The following is a 23,506-nucleotide window of genomic DNA, read 5'->3' as shown; positions in this document are numbered from 1 at the left end:
ATTTATGCTTATTTTAATTTAAAACAGTCCACAGAAGGAGAAACTGAAGGCAGTTCATGGGAATAACACTTTTGTTTATTAAAGACTAAGAATATCAGATAGAAAAGCTCACTATTAGTCCTTTGCTATATAATAGCAAAGGATTACACCTTGCAGCATCCCAGTGAAGTCCCCTGCTGTAGCCAGTAGACAAACTCCCTTCTGTAACTACTGCATTAAGCAATATTCAAGAAGTAATGTTTGAAAGGTTCTGAAATAATTTGTTAAATTTTCTAAGCATAACTGATATTTTAAAAAAAGATTCTCCCAATAATAAAGGATAGCTGTTTCCATATGTTCAAGTGGAAAGTGACTTTTGTGAAAAGGCTCCTCTTTCATTATAGTAAAGCGCCAGCAGAATCAGTATCTCCTTGATGAGAAAAGCCGTCTCAGCTGGGTTTTTTTTTAAAGATCTTCAGTTACCTTGTGGCCCACTGAATCCATTGGGATATTCTTTGATAGGATTAATTTGACAGGATTATCAGCCTAGTGGAATGGGGGGGAAGCAGTAGATGTGATATATCTTGATTTTAGTAAGGCTTTTGACACAGTGCTGCATGACATTCTCATAAGTAACCTAGGGAAATAAGGTCTAGATGAAATTACTATAAGGTGGCTGCACAACTGATTGAAAAACCATACTCAAAGAGTAGTTATCAGTGGTTTGCTGTCAAATTGGGGGGGTGTATCTACTAGGGTTCCACAGGGGGTCAGACCCACATATGGTACTATTCAGTATTTTCATTAATGACTTGGATAATAGACTAGAGAGTATGCTTATAACCAGGGTTTCATGTCTGTCACAGAGGTCCCAGAAGTCACAGATTCTGTGACCTCCATGACTTCTGCAGTGGCCAGTGTGGCTGACCCCAGGGCCTGCTCAGGTAGCCCCTGGGCTAGCCACACCGGCCACTGCTGCATGGCCCTGGGACCAGCTGCACTGGCCACTGCTTGGGCAGCCCAAGGTAGCTGGCCCCAGTGACTGCCCGAGCAGTGGCTAGTGCAGCTGGCCCCAGGGACTAGTGGCTAGCCCCGGGGACCGCCCAAGCAGTGGCTGGTGCGGCTGGCCTTGCGGACTGCTCATCGGCCCCCAGCAGCAGTCCCAGGATAGCCGGAGTAGCCACGATCGGCGCCCCCAGCAGCGGTTCCTAGGCAGCTAGAGGAGCTGTGATTGGTGGCCCCTCCAAGTGATCCTGGGGTGGCCAGAGCAGCTGCTGCTTGGAAGCCCCCGGCAGCTGGTTCTGTGGGCTCCGCCCCCCCAGCAGTGGCTCCCCGGGGCTCCCTTCCCAGCAGCCCTTCCCAAGATTTAGTCAGTGGTATTCTAGAAAAAGTCATGGACGTGTCACGGGCCATGAATTTTTGTGTATTGCATGTGACCCGTCTATTACTTTTACAAAAAATATCTGTGACTAAATCATAGCCTTACTTATAACATTTGCAGTTAACACCAAGCTTGGAGTGGTTGCAAATACTTTGGAGTATACTTTTAAAATTCAAAATTACCTTGACAAGTTGGAGAATTGGTCTGAATTCAACAAGATGAAATTTAAGCAAGACAAGTGCAAAGTACTTGACTTAGGAAGGAAATATCAAATGCACAACTACAAAATGGGGAATAACTGTCTAGGTGGTAGTACTGCTGAACAGGATGTGGGGGTTATGGTGGACCACAAACCGAATATGTGTTGTCAATGTGATGCAGCTGCAAAAAAAAGGCTAATAACATTTTGGAGTGTTTTAACAGGAGTGTTGTATGTAAGATGCAGGAAGTAATTGTCCCGCTCCACTGAGCATTGGTGAGGCCCCAGCGTGATACTTGTGTCCAATTAGGAAGGATGTGAACAAGTTGGAAAGAATCCAGAGGAAAGCAACAAAAATGACAATAGGTTTAGACAACCTGATTTATGAGGAAAGGTTGAAAAAACTGGGCATGTTTAGTCTTGAGAAAAGACAACTGAAGGGCTACCTGATAAGTCTTTCTGTATGTTAAGGGCTGTTATAAAAAGGATAGTGATCTACTGTTCTCCATGTCCACTGAAGGGTAGAACAAGCAGTATTGGGCTTAATCTGCAGCAAGGGAGATTTAGGTTAGATATTAGGAAAAACTTTCTAACTATAACAGTAGTTAAGCTCTGGAATAGGCTTCTAAGGAAGGTCGTGCAGTCCCCAGCATTGGACAAATTGGACAAACGTCTCTCAGTGATGGTCTAGATTTACTTGGTCCTGCCACAGCACAGGGGGCTGAACCTGATGACTTCTCAAGGTCCCTTCCAGTCCTGCCTTTCTATGATTCTATGTTGCTGGGCCACACGGGCAATTCCAAGATATATTAATAGACAGACATGGTATGCTAAGAAGTAGGCAATAGATTCTTTGCCTAGGCTTATAAACTATCAAGACTATTTACAAGATTGGCCTATGTGTTCAGATACCAATGTGGTGAGCACTGTATAAATAATTTGTACTAGATAGACTAAATGCTAAATAATCCTCAAAAAGCTTTATTCTTTTGAGATCCTGAAGTTCAGCGGTTTTCTGAAATGTACGAAAATGGGACTGAGACTCTTTGCTCTAAACATTGGGCTGGAAATCTTGCAAACAACTTTGTAGCAAGATCTCCAGTAATTGACTGTTTTGGTTTGGCTGGAAAAAGCATGAAAACAGCTTTTCTTGTAATATATTGGAATTTCCACTTCACATACTAAAACAAATCGGGGACCAAAGAACATACTCTAGATTTAATAGTGAAAGAAGTGGAGAAATATAATCTTCAGTGTTTCAGTTCTGAGCGGTCAATGGGAGACAACCTACTGAAAGTTATTACTTATAAATGGCCTAGCAGATTTGTTTTTTGTTTTTTTACAATTTTTAAAACCGTTCTCTCTCAGGCAGGCAGTACAAGCATTATGCCAAGTTTCAGTCCACAGCAAATTCTTCTGGTTAACTTCTAACCCTAGAAAGTAGGAAATATGAGTAAACTGTGACATAACTGTGTGACGAAGCTATTGTTATAAAGGTCATACCAAAGATGCTGTTTTTAAAGTAGAAACAAAGTCTATCAAAAAGGAAAAGAAATGGTGCATGAAATAGGACAGCCCGGTGAGAGATCTTAAAATATGGGAGACAATAGCCAGTGTTTGTGTAACTCTGCAAATGAAAAGGCTCCTCCTTCCCCATAACTAAATACACAAATTTGGTTAGTTTGGGTGAAGACAAATGTGCATGAGGTTTCATAATAGCAAGTTTCTGCACAGCATGTTAAGCTACGCAGAATTTAGCAGTCTGACATTATCCTTTGCAGTTCAGTTTTTCACATTTTATGTTGGGCCAAACTATCAACCTGCAGGGCATGAGAATTAAGGACAGATGCACTGTGAATTTGGGATGTGACCAAATCCAGGGGCAATGAATTTGCATGCATATCACCTTTGTATACGTGGGTGGCGCCTTCTGTCACTCTCTGCTTTCTTTTCCTGCAAGCTGTAGGCTGCCATTTCTGTTTTCACTCCAGAAGCACTAATCCCAGTTGGCTGCAACAGGAGTTTGTTTTTTCCTTACATCACATGATGTGCAAGATGCCATTAATGTAATTCTTTTAGAATATCTCACCATCTGCAGCACAGGACTGTGTGTTTACTGTTTTTTCCAAATTTGAGCATTTTCTAATCAGGACCATGGAACAAATTAAACAAGAGTAGTGAAAAACCTCAGGACAGCTGAAAAGAATCACTGGCATTCCTAAATAAACACAAGCTGTACCCTGGTTAATCATGTACCACATTTATCTGAAGCCCCAATTTTCAGACTGAGGTATACAACATTTAACCAGCTGAACTTTTACACTTTCAGCCAAAATATAAAGAGAAATGCAGAATACAGAATACAGTCTACCTTAATATTACTGAAAATGTGGCCTGGCTTGCAAGATTACAGGAAACTAGGTACTCCCTCACCAACAGGAAAGTGGAAATGTGAACCTTAAAAAAGAAACCACTCTCTCACTAGGCAAAAAATCTTAAAGAGGATCTCTGGTAGGTAAAGGTTTCAAAGGGCAGGGGCCATCTTTCCTCTCCTAATGCTCAACTTTAATTCCTGGAAAGCAGTTTTTCCAAAAGATGTCACGATCTTCAAAGAAAAGTGTAGCCTCTCCTCCAAGTTTTTTCTTAGAATAAGTGTACACGGCAAAAGAAAACAAACCAAGCCAAAAACACCTGTGGCAGTGAGTCTCAGAGCTCAGTCTACAGACTTGGGCTGGTGACGCCTATGCTACTGTGCTAAAAATAACTGTGTAGATGTTCGGGCTCAGGCTGGAGGTTGTGTTCCGAAACCCACATCCTTCCTTGGGCTTCAGAGCCCAAACTCCAGCCTGAGCCTGCATGTCTACATGGGTATTCTTAGCACTGTACTGTGAGCTCTGTGAGCCTGAGTCTGTAGACCAGGGCTCTACGACTCACTGCTGTGAGGTGTTTTTTTTGCCTTGTAGTTAAACCTTCTGTAATGGTGTTCCTCCAAAGGATAAGGATTCTCGGCAGGCAAACGTAGAGAAATGGGTCCTAAAAAGCAAAGGGACACAGGAGCTACTTTGTTTAAAAGCAAAGGTATGGTTGTGACATTCCCCTCTGGTGTTATCTGGACCAGTGATCTGTTAGGTCACTCCAATCCTTGACTCTGGGAGCCAGCCTTACCCGGCTCTGCTGTGAGAACCCCCACTCCCTAGCTGTTCATGCATAGTCTCTGGCATGTAAGCTGCTCCCAGCTACTTGCAACCGAATGACACTAGCCAATATCTCTGGTCCCAGACACAACCCTAGGAACCTCTGTCTTGCAGTGTCCAGTTACGCCCACTGGACGCTGCAAGCTTATATGAGTTTGTCAATTTAAAAAAGAAATTGATATGTACCAGGCCTGTTATCTCAAGGGGAGTCTCTGACACACTTCAAACCAAAATCACTGCTTCAGGTAGAATAAACAAACAGATTTATTAACTACAAAGATAAATTTTAAGAGATTATAAATCAAAGCATAACAAGTCAGATTTAGTCAAATGAAATAAAAGCAAAACACATTCTAAGACAGGAGTGGGCAAACTTTTTGGCCCGAGGGCCACATCGGGGTTGTGAAGGCTGTGCCTCCCCAAACAGCCTGGACCTTGCTCCTTATCCACCCCCTCCCACTTCCCGCCCCCTGATAGCCCCGCTCAGAACTCCCGACCCATCCAACCCCTCCCCGCTCCTTGTCCCCTGACCGCCCCCTCCCAGGACCCCACCCCATATCCAACACCCTTGCTCCCAGTCCCCTGACTGCCCCGACCCTTATCCACATCCCGGCCCCAACTGTCCCCCGGGACCCCACCCCCTATCCAACCCCCTTGCTCCCCATCCCCTGACCGCCCCCCCACTGAACCTCCGCCTCATCCAACTGCTCCCTGTCCCCTGACTGCCCCCTGGGACCCCCTCCCCGCCCCCTTACCATGCCACTCAGAGTAGCAGGAGCTCGCAGCCAGCGGCGCAACGTGCTGAGGCTGCGGGGGAGTGGAGACAGCAGGGGAGGGGCCAGAATCTAGCCTCCCTGGCCGGGAGCTCAGGGGCTGGGCAGGATGGTCCCATGGGCCGGATGTGGCCCGCTGGCCATAGTTTGCCCACCTCTGTTCTAAGCTGATCTGAACACTTTCAGTGCCCTTACAAACTTAGATGCTTCTCACACAGGCTGGGCTGGTGGCTTTTCACCTTTGATCAGCGCTTCAGTCGCTTGGTGTGATGTCTGTAGATGTAGGTGGAAGAGACTGGAAGAGCATGGCAAATGTCTCTTCCTTTTATAATTTCCTTTCTTCCCTCCTGGGTCTGGGCTGTTCCCCTCTCCCCCTTCAGAGTCAGGTGAGCATTACTGAGTCTCTCCAAGCAAGGTTGAGTAATTCCCCTGGTGTGGCCTTATGCAGGTGAGTCATTGCAATGTAGTTCCCTTGCTGGACAATGGCTGTTGATGGGTTGTTTGACACCCTGCCCAGGCGTTGGTTATGTTCCTTGCTGTTGCCTCTGGAAAGTTAATATCTGGCTGATTCCCCCAACTTACAGCATGTTTTAGTGGCAACCATACGACACAATTCTCATAACTTCCTATGCATTAATGACACACATATATGGATAGAGAAATGACTTTCAGCAGATCATAACCTTTCCCCTGATACCTTACAAGGCATGCTTTATGTGTAAGATCACAATTATATGAAAATGAGGAATATGGGGGTTACAGCACACTTCCCCAAGGTATAGAATGTCACAATGGTTATTGGTGATCAATTTTTTCTTTCCTTTTCTCGGCCTATTTAATTTTCTGTGGACTTCAACCATAGTTCTTTACCAGTAGCAGAGAACACAGTCTTTCCTCTCTGTGTCAGCTGTCAGTGCTGTTCACCAAAAGATATACACAGAAGAACAGTGCAGGAAGCTTTTTCCTTCCCACCACTCCAAAGATCCAGGTTACCACTTATTTGAGTGTCAGTCTGTAAGGCACTGACATCAATAATTGCCAGTTACTGCAAAACTCCCACAGGGCAGCGCAGTGTGCTAGTTTATACTAGTAGGCCAGATTAACATCAGTATTACTAGGTGTTTCATTAGGGAGAGATCATGTGATCAAGGGCATTGGACTGGGAGTCAAGAGACCTCAGTTAATACTCTGTTTGGCCAGTGATCTGCTGTGTGACCTCTGGCAAAACATTTCAGTTTTTTGTGACTCTGTTTCCACTTCCACTTTCCGTCTATCTTGCCTGTTTAGATTGTAAACTCTCTGGGGTAGGGACTGTGTCTTATATGATTGTACAGTGCCGAGCACAATGAGGTCCTGATCTCAGTTCAGGCATCTGAGCACTACTGTAAAGAAATAATAAACTTAATAGTATTAATGTATGTAGATACAGAGTGATGTTCTTTCCTAGGTTTTAAATGCCGCTGAATCTCTGATTGCTGTTATATAAAAGAGCTTGCTAGTCTTTCAGCCTGGTGTTCCTACAAATTATTTTGGTATAGCTACCTCTCTCAGGGCTGTGAAAAATCCACACACCCCTGAGAGACATATATTTACTGACCTAACCCCTGGTATAGATCAGCGCCAAGTCAATTTCTGAGAATTCTTCTGTAGACCTAGCTACCAATTCTCGGAGAGGTGGATTACCTACACCAATGGGAGAAGCGCTCTTGTCTTGTAGAAGATTGTGTCTACACTGAAGCACTACAGTGGCGCAGCTGGAGTGTCTGAAGTGTAGACAAGCCTGAAGAGTGTTATCCCAGAAACTGCTAGTTAGTGTAAAATGTTATCCTGGTAAATTGTGTGTGAAAGGGTGATAAGAATTTAATTTTTCACTTTACAGGTGTTGTTGTCTGTGAACCTCCTAACAACAAGCTGGATACATTCACAGGAGTTCTTTTCTGGAAAGATAATAGGTACTCGCTCAGTAATGAAAAGATGCTGCTACGAGGTTGTGTGTTGAGAAACACAGAGTGGTGCTTTGGAATGGTTATTTTTGCAGGTAAGACAAACCTTTATGGATTAACAGCAATTTTAACCCCTAATGTGCTCACATACCAGTACCCTGTAAAATGGTTATGTATCATTATGGCTTGGTGTCTATAACAGCTGACATAGATACTCCACATTTAGATAGAGCCTTTAGTCTTAGGATCTCAGAAATATTTTACAAAAGTATATAGGTATAATTGTCCCCATTTTACAGATGGACTGAAAAACGAGGCATGGAGAGGTTACCTGTCTTGACCAAATGTCACAGTGAGTCACTAGCAGAGGCAGGAGTAGAACTTAAATATCTTGACTCCCTCTTTCCTATTTTAACTAGTAGGTGGTAGCAGGCACTAGCCATCTGAATTTATCTGTATATACAAGCATCTCAAACTTTAGTTGTCCCAGAAGGTGTCAGTGTTCCAAAGTCCTGAACAAAAATGTAATAAATATGAAAGTAATGGATCAGCCTTGCAAAATTGTCATGACTTTACCAACCCAAGCACAAAATGCACTTTCCTGTCCATTTACCATGATGTCTGATGAAAGAGCTAACAATATTTTACTTGCCCAGAGCAAATTGCAAGTAGAATTTTGCAAGAATGCAATAGATGCTCACAAATATATTACAAAATTTCATATGTCCTAGTAATGCAAAGAAACGGAGACAAGGAAAATCCTGGCATTAGGAATGATATAGGAACAGTATAGACAGTGATTAGGTCGGGTAGATGCAACACATTGGGATGCTGTTGTAAAATTGACTACCAAATAAGGTGAATATGGACTTCTATTCCACGTCAACATATAATGGCTGGGTGAGTGGAGGCAGTTAGGGAAGGCTGACATTATGTTTACACAAAATTTATGTAATACCAAACAAAATGTGTGTATAGATATATAGATAAAAATTGTGTATATTTTAATTTCTTCCTTATCCAACCTTTGTTAGTCCTCGTCATATGTTGTAAGCTCTTTGGTGCATGGACTGTGTCTATCTTTGTGTTTATACCTAATGTAATGAATCCCAAATTTGTTAGTCTCTAAGGTGCCACAAGTACTCCTTTTCTTTTTGCGAATACAGACTAACATGGCTGCTACTCTGAAAACAGTTCTTGACTGGACACTCTGGGTACTAACCTATTATACACATTTAATAATAGTAATAATAGAGGGAACCTCAGGATGAATTTAAACTTTAAATATATGTAATGATATATGAGGTAATTACATTCCATATAGTCAAATTAAGACATTGTGCAAATCAATATCCATGTGACGTGAATCAGAGTCCTTGGTTATACTACAATTATCAATCAAGAAGAATTCACATTTAAAACCCACACCCAAAAAAAGGTATCCCAGCTCTTCCTGGATAATCTTTGCTATGTGTTTACTGCAAATATGTATGTAGAGCACTGGTGGTTTTAAATTCATGGGCAATGCCCAGATGTGTCAAAACACATATATCTGTGCCTAGAATGTAGCCAATACATTGGTTGGGCCAGGTTCATTTGCTCTATAGTCGAGCATGTCCTTGTCCTTAGATTTTTGGAATTAAAAAGGAGCTCAGTTTTGAGGAGCTTTTATGAACTCTCTGGCTTGCCATCAAACAACTGCTTGCTGATGTGCCTTGAGGACCTCTCTCTTCATTCATGTGGATGTTAATACACATTACTTTACACACTCAGTCTCCAGTGACATAAAAGTTGGCTATATTCCATGTAAGCCCGGCGGGGGGATGGGGGGGGGAGTTTGGCTAGAACAACCACACATAATGAGAGGAGACGCTGAGTGCTTGCTTGCTGTGGGCCAGCATTACAGAACTTGTAGAAACTAATGAATGAATAAAATAATAATAATAATTGGCACTTCTGTATCACCTTCCGATTGAGCATCTCAAAGTGCATTACAGATATGAGAAATTTAAGCCCCAGAAACGCCTGCTGAGATAGGTAGGTAAGTATTTCCCCCATTTTATAGATGAGAAAACAGAAGCTCAGAGAGGTGATGTGTAATGAGGTCTCAAAGGAAGTCTGGAGCAGAGGCAAGCGAAGAACACAGAACAGCTTGTTCCTAATTTTGTAGTTTTATGGGAATAAAGTCCTCGAAAATTTCCTCAGTCTGGAATGAAATATTTTTGGAGCAATCAGATTTTAAATTAGATGATGATTTTCACCACCCCAGCCTAACCACCATTCTACAGTGCTGAATATTTTTCAGACTTGATTGCGAAAGCTCAGGAATGCTTTTAGACAATTAAAATATGCAAAATGAGAATATCTCAGTTTTTAGAATTTATTTCTTGCATATGCATTAGAAAAAGTAGCTTCAATATGTGTATTTTTAAAAATTTCAGTAATGTATTTAATAATTTTAGTAAATAATTTATCATGTAATGATTTTAAAAAAGATTTACTTTTTTTTATAGGCCCTGACACTAAATTAATGCAAAACAGTGGTAGAACTAAATTTAAAAGAACAAGCATTGACCGGCTGATGAATACTTTAGTATTATGGGTAAGTTATTATCGTCAGATCAGGAAAAATCAGTGGGCATTGCATCCACATCATTAATCTACTCTACTAAATTATCATTTCAGATATCATGGAATTATCTGTATCAGTAGATATTTCTGGACAGTGTACGATACCAATATGAAACCTTTGCAGCACAGATACATACATAAGGTTGAAAGAGACACATTTATCCATCTTGAAGACCGTTATCTGTCACTGAGCACCCCTGCATTACAGGAGTATTTACAAGCAGTAGCAATCCGTTGTTCTTTAGGGCAGGATCTTTTCATGAGGCTACTGGTATGGTGAGCTCAAGACAAATGCACAGAAGGTTTTTACAGCAATTTTTCTTATCCCTCACCATCGTTCTGGTTCCTAACCTTCAGTGAGAACAGGATTGTACCCTTCCTGTTAATTTGGTTTTTGTGGCAGGTTATCCCCAGGTAGTGAAGATCAGGTGCAGAAAGTTGTAACTAGGAACCTTCAGTGGACTGAGTATTTCACTTCTGTGTCAAACTTGGTCTCTACAATTAAAGCTAAGGATATATCCAAATTCCTTATGGTTACTTAGTGAAACAAAATATTGCAGTTTTGGCATAGGCAAACTTCAAAGCTACTACTTTTCTTAAATGTTGTGTTTTTGATCATGGGAGAAATTATGGAGTTGCAGAAACTTTTTAACTGAGTAAATCCAAAGATTCATAGATGGGGTTGTGGATGAAGAGAGAAGTTTCCATGTGAGAAATAGTGAAATTTTTCCAACATGGCTAAATACTACTCAGATTTTTAAAGTTATTTAAAGCTCTTTGTACTCACATGCTATTAAAATTAATCATTTACCGATGACTTAGAAAAACACATCTTTAACCAAACTTTTATAAGCATGCTCACAGCGAGTGGTCATTGAGGTTTTTGTTATTTATCACAACAATAAAAAAAACCTTTTTGCCAACTCTTCTAATAACTGCACCTATTTGTAGTTTATGTACAATATCAGATTATAATGATGTTGGGCCAGATCCTAAGGTCTTCACTATTGGCTAGATTTGCCTTTAGATCACAGCCCATAGAAAGTAGCAGTGTAGAACTACATCATCTTGGAAGAGCATCAGGAGACATTGTGTCTCAGGAAGACAGGATGGCACCCAGAGCCCCCAACATGCATGGGGAGTGTGCATATGGTTACAGTGATTTTATGTGATGCATCTTAAACCCCCTCACACTGCACTGTAACTATCCCATGATCCAGAGCAGAAGGAGATTGATACCTAGCCTCCCTTTGGCTCCAGACTGCAATTTGGCCTCTCCCCTGTGCAAAGCAGGCACACTTGTACATGTATGTACGTACATACACACATGTGCTGTGCACTTGCGAAAGGGTCAGGGGAACGTGGGCTCTGGTTTGTACACAGCCAGTATCTAGACAAACTGAGTAAGGAATGGAGACTAACTGGAGACAAACTAATTATGGACTCAGATTTTGGGCCTTTATTTGGAGCAAAGAACAACAAAGTGAGATTTTCCCCCCAGTTTATTAGCGATGAAATATTCTTTGCTTTGTGTAGTTCTGTTTTGGATCTTAAGCAACCTGTTTACTTAGACTGGGTAATACCAATATGTATCTGTAAGTGAAATGTATAGTTTCCATGTATCCATTTTAGGAAATAGTACACATTTTGAAAAACCTAACCAGCTCTGTTATTCTCATTTCAGATCTTCAGCTTTTTGGTATGTATGGGAATAATTCTGGCAATAGGAAATTCAATATGGGAACATCAGGTTGGGGCCCGTTTCAGAATTTACCTTTATTGGAATGAAGTGGTGAACAGTTCTGTATTTTCAGGATTTCTCACATTTTGGTCGTACATTATCATACTCAATTCAGTTGTGCCCATTTCCTTGTATGTGAGGTAAGATGAGAGATTATGATTTTATAAAGCATATAAATATTAATAGCTATTTCACCTCAACTTTTTTTCTAAATTGCAATGTCATACTTTATCCCTTTAATTTTTGTGTTTTTAAAACTTGATCTGCTGTATATTTTGTACATAAGAAACCTAAACCTTTTATGGAGATAATGCTTAGAATTGGAGAACAGCACATGCTTGCTTTCTTGCCTTCTTTCTTTCTTGTCTAGAATTCATTGTCATTGAATTATGTTAACTCTTTTGTTTTCTCCTTGCTTTGCTCTCCAACAGCTGACAGGTAAGCAGTGGTGGACATCTGTCACTCCCTGCACCTGACCTTTGGTTTGAGAAATAGCAATGCGTTCATCACCTTTGTGTTATTTTTGTTGTTCATCTTTTCCTCAGAATGTCCTTGATGTGTACATTTAATTTTTTCTTCCTTAAATGTTGAGTCCTTATGTAAAAATTTCTTTTGTTCTCATGCTGAACAAGTTTATTGAGAAGGCATTGTTGCTTAACTAAGGTTCCTGTTCACACAATTTTTACATTATTCCAGCACCTCTTAACGTTCAAAAATATGGAAATTAAAATCTACAATGTATATTATATGATGGAATATTATATATATTATATGGGACGGAAGAATCCCATGCACTGTTACAGACTAGGGACCGAATGGCTAGGCAGCAGTTCTGCAGAAAAGGACCTAGGGGTTACAATGGACGAGAAGCTGGATATGAGTCAACAATGTGCCCTTGTTGCCAAGAAGGCTAACGGCATTTTAGGCTGTATAAGTTGGGGCATTGCCAGCAGATCGAGGGATGTGATCATTCCTCTGTATTTGACATTGGTGAGGCCTCATCTGGAGTACTTTGTCCAGTTTTGGGCCCCATACTACAAAAAGGATGTGAAAAAATTGGAAAGAATCCAGCGGAGGGCAACAAAAATGATTAGGGGGCTGGAGCACATGACTTATGAGGAGAGGCCGAGGGAACTGGGATTGTTAAGTCTGCAGAAGAGAAGAATGAGGGGGGATTTTATAGCTGCTTTCAACTACCAGAAGGGGGGTTCCAAAGAGGATGGATCTAGACTGTTCTCAGTGGTACCAGATGACAGAACAAGGAGCAATGGTCTCAAGTTGCAGTGGGGGAGGTTTAGGTTGGATGTTAGGAAAAACTTTTTTCACTAGAAGGGTGGTAAAGCACTGAAATGGGTTACCTAGGGAAGTGGTAGATCTCCTTCCTTAGAAGTTTTCAAGGTCAGGCTTGACAAAGCCCTGGCTGGGATGATTTAGTTGGGGATTGGTCCTGCTTTGAGCAGGCAGTTGGACTAGATGACCTCCTGAGGTCCCTTCCAACCCTGATATTCTATGATTCTATAGCTAATCTCATATTTTCAGTTATTAGTCATAAAACCACCATCTTTCGCCTTGCTAATATTGACATTGCAGTTAGACAATTCGTTGGGTAGAAAATTAGCAGAATGATTCAAAATAGTTTTCTGGCTCCTTCGGGCATCAAATCCATGTTAATAAAGAATAAAATGCCAGGATTAGTGGAGGCACAAAGATGACTTAGAGCCATCCCACTCTCCTTCTCAGTTATGCTGACTTGTGCTCCAGTGCATATTAGGATTGAGTCCAACATGCACAGCCTATTGTCAGTACATGTAAGTAGCTCTCACAATTGGAGTCTGTATGCACAATAATGGGGAAATAGAACACTGTGGATCAGCTGTCTAACTGTAATAATCTGTAACTGTATACATTAATAGACAGCCCAGTTGTCAGCTGACCACATGTGGATGGTTTTGAAGATAGACCTCATGTGATCTTTATCTCTAAAAATGCGGGCCTCTACCCAATGAGTGAAAGTAGTAACTACTCATTCATCAAGTATTAACCTGAAAAGACCTAACGTACTTGAATTTAGAATGTCCATATTTTATTCTCAACTGATAATGCTATATCATTTACACAATGACAGAAAACTATGAAGTTTACATACATTTTTAAATGTCAGTGTTCTTACTATGCATGTTACTTCACAGAGGAATTAAAAGTGTGAGATAGCATTGTATAGAACAGTATAATGTTTACTCTGCATAGCTCTTTTGCTCTGAACTCTAAAGACTGCTTTGATTGAACTGCATTTGATATATTTTCATGTGAAAGGTTTTACGATTCTGAAAAGTGTTTCTGTGTGTGTGGTTTTTTTTTTTTTCAAAGTGTGGAAGTGATTCGACTTGGACACAGCTACTTCATAAATTGGGATCGTAAAATGTATTACCCCAAAAAAGATACACCTGCTGAGGTTCGGACTACCACGCTCAATGAAGAATTAGGACAAATTGAATATATTTTCTCAGACAAAACAGGAACAATCACTCAAAACATAATGACTTTTAACAAATGTTCCATTAATGGAAAAACATACGGTAAGTCAGTGTTTATTAATGTTTAATAAAGTAAAGTAAAGTTTACTTCTAATTGTGATGTTGTTTAGCTCATTCGCTGATTATTGATGACATTTGTTCATTATGAGCCTTATCCAGCTTCCCTTGAAGTCAGTGTAGAGACTCCAGTCAACTTCTGTAGGCTTTGGATCAGGCTCTATAAAAGAGAAATACTATCTGATGTTGGTGTGATTCCTTAAGTATGTAAATATGGGTTTAGAGGTACCTTGTCCATCTTCTGATAATCAAGGGTTTAATGCAGGATTAAAGAATGGAGATAAAACCAGTAGTCATGACATTGTATATATATAAATTAAACATAGGGGGCTTTTTCATGAACTTTCAGGTCATATTACTACCTTCAATGATTTATTGTAATCTTCCCAAAACTGAGTAATATTGTTTTAAATGCATATTCATGATACTTCTTGTACAGGCTAAGAAGTCTTTTATAATATAACTATTTTGTAATAATGTCTGATGTTAGAAAAAAGAAAAGGAGTACTTGTGGCACCTTAGAGACTAACCAATTTATTTGAGCATAAGCTTTCGTGAGCTACAGCGGATGCATACTGTGGAAAGTATTATCCGCTGTAGCTCACGAAAGCTTATGCTCAAATAAATTGGTTAGTCTCTAAGGTGCCACAAGTACTCCTTTTCTTTTTGCGAATACAGACTAACACGGCTGTTACTCTGAAACCTGATGTTAGAAAGTGATTGATTGCCTAGCACCAGGGAGTTGCTGGGCAAATATCCCATGTCTCTGCCAATGCAACAAAATTGTGCCCTGCCACAGGCCTGATACCTAATATTCCAAGTATCTATTTTACAACACTTCTGTAATCTTGAAATCAGTCCCTTAGAGACTAGTTTTAGACTTATAAATATAGATATAATATAATATAAAAACATGGTATTAAAAATCCTTTAGTGTAAAGTGGTAATTCTTTAAAAACTTGCCAACTGTCTTACAGAATGTTTTAGACTAATAAAATAACTACATTAGTATTTGCTAATATTCTGGGTAGTCTCTGTATAGAGAAGTTTAGGTAATACTACAAATACTAAGGTAATTTTTTCAGCAAGTGAATATTTGTATGTCTCAATTGCATAATAAACACCCCGTATAAAACTTGAGAGCCAGATACTGAAAATATGCAACAAGTATACTTTATAACCCTTGACTTCTATGGGGTTACTCATGTGAATAAAGTAGATTCTTATGCATAAGTGATAGCAGAATCAAGCCCTAAACAATCAGAATAAATACAATAGCTGGAGGAAAAAATTCAGTGGCATTGTAGACAATAGAATGGAAGCATTTACTTTAAGATAATGTTGGTTGTACCATGATCCACTGCAATATTTTAGAATGTTGTTGCAATACGTGTTTCCTCTTTGATGTCTACCTCCATAGTCTAAAAAAATATGAAAAAGTTATTTCATAAAACTCTAAAACTGGAATTAAATGTCATATTTTATGTTAATTAACTTTGTATTTTGTAGGTGATGTATATGATGACTTTGGCCGGAAAACAGAAATTAATGAGGTATAAATATGACCAAGTTACTAAATATTTAGTATATTGTAATATAGCTTATTTAATCATTAAAATATTTTCAATAGATCAGTAATTTTCAATTAAATATTAATTTTCCCTGAACTTGAAACATGCTGTAGAATAACTTATAGTAAGATGTAGGCAAGAAAAACATGAAATTTCTTTTCCCTCTAGGAGTTTGATTACATTTTAAAATTTACCAAAATAGCTATTCCGAAATAATTATTCCAGAACAGTTATTTCAGTATAAGTACCTGTATGAACATTCTTATTCCAGAATAGCTGTTTTGGTGAACTTCCAAGTGTAGACAAGCCCTTACATCCTCCTTTTATGGCCCTTCTTTCTCTAGGCAGTAGGGCTGAATGCCAATCACACAGCACCAGGTGTAACTTCAAGCAGTACTGTTTCAGGTAATTAAAAGCACCTACATTTTGTATGTAACAATCAAATAGAACAATGAGTATTTTGGAGCAGGACTATACTGTGAGTTACTATGATGATGGGAGCCATGTAAGTAGCCAGACTGCTTTGTTTTCACACTCCAAAAGATCAGCTATTACCAAATGCGCAACTACAAAATGGGGAATAACTGGCTAGGCAGTAGTACTGCTGAAAAGGATCTGGGATTATAGTGGAACACAAATCAAATATGAGTCAACAATGTGATGCTGTTGAGAAAAAGGCTAATGTCATTCTAGGGTGTATTAACAGAATTGTTGCATATAAGACACGGGTGATAATTGTCCTGCTCCACTCAGCACTGGGGAGGCCTCAGCTGTAGTCCTGTATCTAATTCTGGGCACCACACTTATGAAAGATGTGGACAAATTGGAGAAAGTCTGGAGGAAAGCAACAAAAATGATACAAAGTTTAGAAAACTTGACCTATGAGGAAAGGTTACAAAGCAGGCATGTTTAGTCTTGAGAAAAGAAGACTGAGGAGGAACCTAATTATAGTTTTCAAATAAGTCAAGGGATGTTAAAAAGAGGACTGTAATCAATTGTTCTCCATGTCCACTGACGACAGGACAAGAAGTAATGGGCTTAATCTGCAGCAAGGGAGATTTAAATTAGATATTAGGAAAAACTTTCTAACAATAAGGGTAGTTAAGCTGTAGAATAGGCTTCCAAAGGAGTTTGTGGAATCCCTATCATTGAAGTTTTTTAAGACAAGGTTGGACTGAAACCTGTCAGAGATGGTCTAGGTTTATTTGGTCCTGCCTTGACGCAGAAGGCTGGACTCAATGACTTCTCAAGGTTCCTCCATCCCTACATTTGGTTCTGCCTGTACCACTGAAGTCAATAGGAACGGGAACAGACCCTTACATAGCAAAATAGGGACTGATAGAAGTCATATAGCCCAATTAGATTCCATTATTTCTCTGGCTTTATAAGGACTTGGTTGTAGATTTTTTTAGCTAGACAGCAGCAAGATTTGAGAGGGAAGAGTCAGAGTGATATTCTAATCTCATTCACTCTCTTCTGCTGAGCTGCATAAAATTAGAAGGGTCACATTTCCTTATTCATTTCTAAATTATTTAGTATTAGCTACACTAAACAAGATTTTTCGCCCCCCCCACTATGCAACTAGTATTGACTCCCTGGCATTGTTTGTGTTGCATAGAAGTATAGAAATGTAGTGCTAGAAGTGACCTTGAGAGGTCATCTAGTCCAGCAAACCCCCCCCCCCGCCCTTGTGCTGAGGTAGAACAAAGTATCTGATGTTGTGGGATAGCTAGAAAGTCAATCATTTGACCAGTACTGTTCGCTGTATCTGCAGTGATATGAGTACATTGCCCTTGAACTCTAGTTCATATTAGATTCCGCATCCTTTTCCACATCAGTGACACTGTGGAAAATTATGTAAGGTAGAATTAGACAGGAACATGTTTGTGCTATCATTTGTTACAGCTTCTTTTGTTCCTATTATCTCTACAGAAGCTCTTCATCTGGGTCTTTGAATAGCTTGTTCAGGGGAAGATGCACTACCCCCTCAAATTCAAGATCAGTTTTATTGTGTATAATCACAATGTTTATAGTAGGTGTAACCTCAGTTCTGTGCTTATTAACTTTTTTGGAAATACAGATACATGCTACAATTCCTTGCCCTCTAGTGTTTGGAGGCCCTACAAAAAGGCACAGAAGCTATTAACATGTACTGGAGATAATCCTTAGCTAAACTCAAGAAACCCAGGCTGGGTGCGGGGAGGAATGGAAGAAAATTACTATAAATGTGTAAAAACCTATATATTTGTAATGATACTAACCTCTTTTCGACAGTGCTTTGAAATCTATTGATGAAAAGCTCTGTATCAGTGGTATAATTATTATTATAAAAGGCCATGCCATAACTTCATAAGCTAACCTCCTGATTCCTAGAAACTCATTGTTAGAACACAGTTAGGAATCCTAAGAATAACAAGTCTGCCAGTTACTTAGCTACCATTAATTGAACATGCAGCAGTGATCCTAATCTGAACATAACAAAAAATGGCCAACTTCTTATCTTATTAATTTTAAACTATCCTAACATTCTGATGGACTCTAAACCTGTGTGTATGTTATTTGTTAACTATGAGGTATCTAGATGTGCCCTTGCTTCTGGTTGTTTTGATACTTTTTCTTTTCTTCTGTATATTTCTTTATAATTGGTTTGCATTGAGAGGCTCCTGCTCTGTACTTCTGATATCTTTGTCTTTTCTGTCATTTGTTTTTGTAAAGAAAAAATTACATTTCAGTAAACAAAAACTAAAACTCAAATGAAGCATGTTTCCCTGCCTCTGAAGCTAAAGGAACAGTTCAATTGGCTTTCAGTGGTATTAGGGTTTATATCTTCTTTGCAGGCTAGCCATTAAAAAGGAAAAACAACAAACATTTGATCAATTTTGACTCCAGTAAGCAGAGTGCAGTGACATACATTCTGGAACACAGCAGCCAGCACATTGCTTGACAAATTTCCTGCTCTTGTAGTGTCTTAAAATAGACTGCATCGAGCTCCCCTCTGTCTCTAGATGAAAGTGACTGAATATTTCCAGTCCAAATTTACTTCAAAAACACTTTTTCTATGAGATGCCTGCCACAGTAGAAATGATTTTATGACATAATAAGCAACATAACTTGAAAATGTTTGGAAAATGACATCAGGCAGGTACCAATTTTATTCTTAAGAACTGTCCTTACTGATTAAACGGAATAACTGGTTTTGAAATACAAAACAAATAATAGGTTGAAAATGTGTGTATTTACTTCAATGTACTTCAGTCTCAGACTACGCAGCCCATGTCTGCTAGAGTGTTTAACATTTAGCCTTATGTCTGGACTCTGGAGACTTGTTAAAATTGATTAGCTTTTAGGCCCAGCTGCCATCTGTGTCTTTGAAAATATCCCCACCCCTCAACAGTCTTGTTTTAAAAACTTATCTTTTTAATATTAATGTAGCCTTGTCAGTTAAAAAACAAATGTCATTTTTCTGATATTTAACTTTTTTGATGAAAAAGGATACATTACAAAACTGAAGATTAAGGACCACTTTCTTTTGTGCCTGTAGACCAAATACAAGTATTAATTTTCTGTTTTAGATCTTTTTCAACCACTGTCAGTGAGAACAAAAAGGAGTCTTAATTACAAATGCAAAATCCAGATATGTAATTGTACCATGAAATTAAATTATGCCATTTTACTTTGTGTGGGTTTCTAATATAGTCTCTTAATACAAAAATATCAAAATAAAAGGATCTCAACCATTTAAAATCCTTACTCTTTTAAACATTGTGTTTGTTTGTTTTTCTCTTGCAGAAAACAGTGCCAGTGGATTTTTCATTCAACCCACTAGCAGATAGAAAATTTCAATTTTATGATCACAGCCTGATTGAATCCATTCAACTAGGAGATGCAATGGTACATGAGTTCTTTAGGTTGCTTTCCCTCTGCCATACAGTCATGCCTGAAGAAAAAAATGCAGGTAAACTACTGAAAAGCTTAGTTATAAGAGATTCTAAATATTTGGTTTCTATAGCACTTTTCTAACTTAAAAAGTATAGGTTAGCCACATTTTTAAAGGAAGAAGTGAGTCAAGAAGGAGCCATAAAAATGTGGATGCAGATCTTGCACCCTTAAAACTCTGGGTACACTGTCAGGTGTTTCTGAGTACAAATTAAGTAATTGCACATGCAAATCTTAGTTGCATAAGCAAATAACTGATTTTTCTGTTCTCTGACACATGTAAATACCTTTTCATCCTTGAAATTGTCTGATTTCCACAGGGTTCTGTGAGCATAGCATTGGCATACACTGTTTGCATTGGCTTACTTGTTATGCTGGCCCCTAATTTAGTTCAGGCAATTTTGCCTGGGGGAGTGATAGTGCACATAGGTGCATGTGCAAAATTAGAGGCCAGGTGGATCTTCATTAAAAGTTAGTCTTTTTTAAGTCTTCCCACAAAAGAGAGGGAAGTAAGATTATTTCATCTCTTTAGAGTATTGCATACAATTATTTTTGTTTCCACTTGATTATTGTGCCTTTTAGTATTGGTTTGGATATTTTTATAAGTGTAATATATGGTACATATCTTGGATGAGCCATATAGTTCAGGTGTGTGAGCACAAATTGTGTATAATCTTGGTCTGGAAGTGTTGACAATATTTTCAGCTTGCAAACTGTTACAATTCTGAAATCGAAAATTAGGAAGCCTTTAAACAATGTTAGCCATATCATGTGTTATTCATGAAGAGAAGCTAGTCTTACTATAATTCCTCATTTTTGTAAAAATCCCCTTCATGATCCAAGAATTGGGATTATTGGGAGTTCCACTGTATCACTAGGGCCCTACCAAATTCAGCATCCATTTTGGTCAATTTCATAGTCATAGGATTAAAAAAATCGTAAATTTCATGATTTCACAAAAAGAAAAGGAGGACTTGTGGCACCTTAGAGACTAACCAATTTATTTGAGCGTAAGCTTTCGTGAGCGACAGCTCACTTCATCGGATGCATGCCTGATTTCATGATTTCAGCAATTTAAATTTGAAATTTCATGGTGTTATAATTGTAGGGGTCCTGACCCAAAAAGGAGTTGTGGGGGGTCACAAGGTTATGTAGGCAGCATTGCAGTACTGTTATCCTTACTTCTGCGCTACTTCTGGTGGCAGTGCTGCCTTCAGAGATGGGCAGCTGGAGAGCAGGAGCTACTGGCCGGGAGCCCAGCTCTGAAGGCAGAGCTGCTGCCAGCAGCAGTGCAGAAGGAAGGATGGCATGGTATGATATTGCCACTCTTACTTCTGCTCTGCTGCCTGCAAAGCTGGGCCCTCAGTCAATAGCCGCCACTGTCCTAAAATAATCTTGTGACGCCCCTGCAATTTCCTTTTGAGTCAGGACCCCCAGTTTGAGAAATACTGGTCTCCCCTGTAAAATCTGTATAGAATAGTGTAAAAACACACAAAAGACAAGAGTTCATGGTGGGAGACCATATTTCATGGTTCATGACGTGTTTTTCATGTCAGTGAATTTGGTAGGGCCCTATGCATCACAGTCCACCTTTCAAGATGCAGACTAATTATCCTCACTTTGTTATGTTGCCGTGTCATGTGCTCATTCTATACTGGTGGCTGAATTAAAGTTGGATACTTTTCTATGGTATTAGACTCTTTAGAACCAGTCATGCTGTGTGTAACATGAAATAAATCACCATAGTCATAGTCACAGAGGACAGGATTCTGGGAAGAGAAGATGTATGGAGTGTGACAGCACCTCAGTTACCTGTCTCATGGATGAGCATATGTTAACACAGCATTTACAAGTAGCTAATGCATCTTGTCCATTGTTTAACACAGAAATAACAGGCCTTTGATTTTAAACCTCTGCCCTGGTCTACACTAGGACTTTAGGTCAAATTTAGCAGCGTTAAATCGATGTAAACCTGCACCCATCCACACAATGAAGCCCTTTATTTCGACTTAAAGGGCTCTTAAAATCGATTTCCTTACTCCACCCCTGACAAGTGGATTAGTGCTTAAATCGACGTTGCCGGCTCGAATTTGGGGTACTGTGGACACAATTCGATGGTATTGGCCTCCGGGAGCTATCCCAGAGTGCTCCATTGTGACCGCTCTGGACAGCACTCTCAACTCAGATGCACTGGCCAGGTAGACAGGAAAAGAACCGCCAACTTTTAAATCTCATTTCCTGTTTGGCCAGCGTGGCAAGCTGCAGGTGACCATGCAGAGCTCATCAGCACAGGTGACCATGATGGAGTCCCAGAATCGCAAAAGAGCTCCAGCATGGACCGAACGGGAGGTACGGGATCTGATCGCTGTTTGGGGAGAGGAATCTGTGCTATCAGAACTCTGTTCCAGTTTTCGAAATGCCAAAACCTTTGTCAAAATCTCCCAGGGCATGAAGGACAGGGACCCGAAGCAGTGCCGTGTGAAACTGAAGGAGCTGAGGCAAGCCTACCAGAAAACCAGAGAGGCGAACGGCCGCTCCGGATCAGAGCCCCAAACATGCCGCTTCTATGATGAGCTGCATGCCATTTTAGGGGGTTCAGCCACCACTACCTCAGCCGTGTTGTTTGACTCCTTCAATGGAGATGGAGGCAATACGGAAGCAGGTTTTGGGGACGAAGAAGATGATGATGATGATGAGGTTGTAGATAGCTCACAGCAAGCAAGCAGAGAAACCGGTTTTCCTGACAGCCAGGAACTGTTTCTCACCCTGGACCTGGAGCCAATACTCCCCGAACCCACCCAAGGCTGCCTCCTGGACCCAGCAGGCGGAGAAGGGACCTCTGGTGAGTGTACCTTTTAAAATACTATACATGGTTTAAAAGCAAGCATGTGAAAGGATTACTTTGCCCTGGCATTCGCGGTTCTCCTAGATGTACTCCTAAAGCCTTTGCAAAAGGTTTCTGGGGAGGGCAGCCTTATTGTGTCCTTAATGGTAGGACACTTTACCACTCCAGGCCAGTAACACGTACTCAGGAATCATTGTAGAACAAAGCATTGCAGTGTATGTTTGCTAGCATTCAAACAACATCCGTTCTTTATCTCTCTGTGTTATCCTCAGGAGAGTGAGATATAATTCATGGTCACCTGGTTGAAATAGAGTGCTTTTCTTCAGGGGACACTCAGAGGAGCCCATTCCTGCTGGGCTGTTTGCCTGTGGCTAAACAGAAATGTTCCCCGCTGTTAGCCACAGGGAGGGGGGAGGGTTGAGGGGGTAGCCACGCGGTGGGGGGAGGCAAAATGCGACCTTGTAACGAAAGCACATGTGCTATGTATGTAATGTTAACAGCAAGGATTACCCTGAAAGAGTGTAGCCACTGTTTTATAAAATGTGTCTTTTTAAATACCGCTGTCCCTTTTTTTTTCTCCACCAGCTGCATTTGTTTCAATAATCACAGGATCTTCTCCTTCCCAGAGGCTAGTGAAGCTTAGAAAGAAAAAAAAATGCACTTGCGATGAAATGTTCTCCGAGCTGATGCTGTCCTCCCATACTGACAGAGCACAGACGAAT

At 40.1% G+C, this 23,506-nt stretch overlaps 1 protein-coding gene across 2 annotated transcripts in view; it reads left to right on the top strand.

Moving 5' to 3' along the window:
* ATP8B4 (ATPase phospholipid transporting 8B4 (putative)) overlaps positions 1-23,506 on the top strand; it is a 156,936-nt gene that overhangs the window by 85,622 nt on the left and 47,808 nt on the right. For both annotated transcript variants that reach the window (XM_048867295.2, XM_048867297.2), the window contains exons 9-14: positions 7,406-7,564; positions 9,983-10,071; positions 11,785-11,981; positions 14,209-14,417; positions 15,942-15,985; positions 19,793-19,958. In XM_048867295.2, the coding sequence (XP_048723252.1) occupies positions 7,406-7,564; positions 9,983-10,071; positions 11,785-11,981; positions 14,209-14,417; positions 15,942-15,985; positions 19,793-19,958 (864 nt within the window). The remainder of the gene's footprint in view (positions 1-7,405; positions 7,565-9,982; positions 10,072-11,784; positions 11,982-14,208; positions 14,418-15,941; positions 15,986-19,792; positions 19,959-23,506) is intronic.

The sequence above is a fragment of the Caretta caretta genome, chromosome 10, assembly GCF_965140235.1.
Source record: "Caretta caretta isolate rCarCar2 chromosome 10, rCarCar1.hap1, whole genome shotgun sequence".
Taxonomy (NCBI): Eukaryota; Metazoa; Chordata; order Testudines; family Cheloniidae; genus Caretta; species Caretta caretta.
The sequence above is the reverse complement of the archived record's forward strand: the minus strand, read 5'-3'. Positions and strand labels throughout refer to the sequence as shown.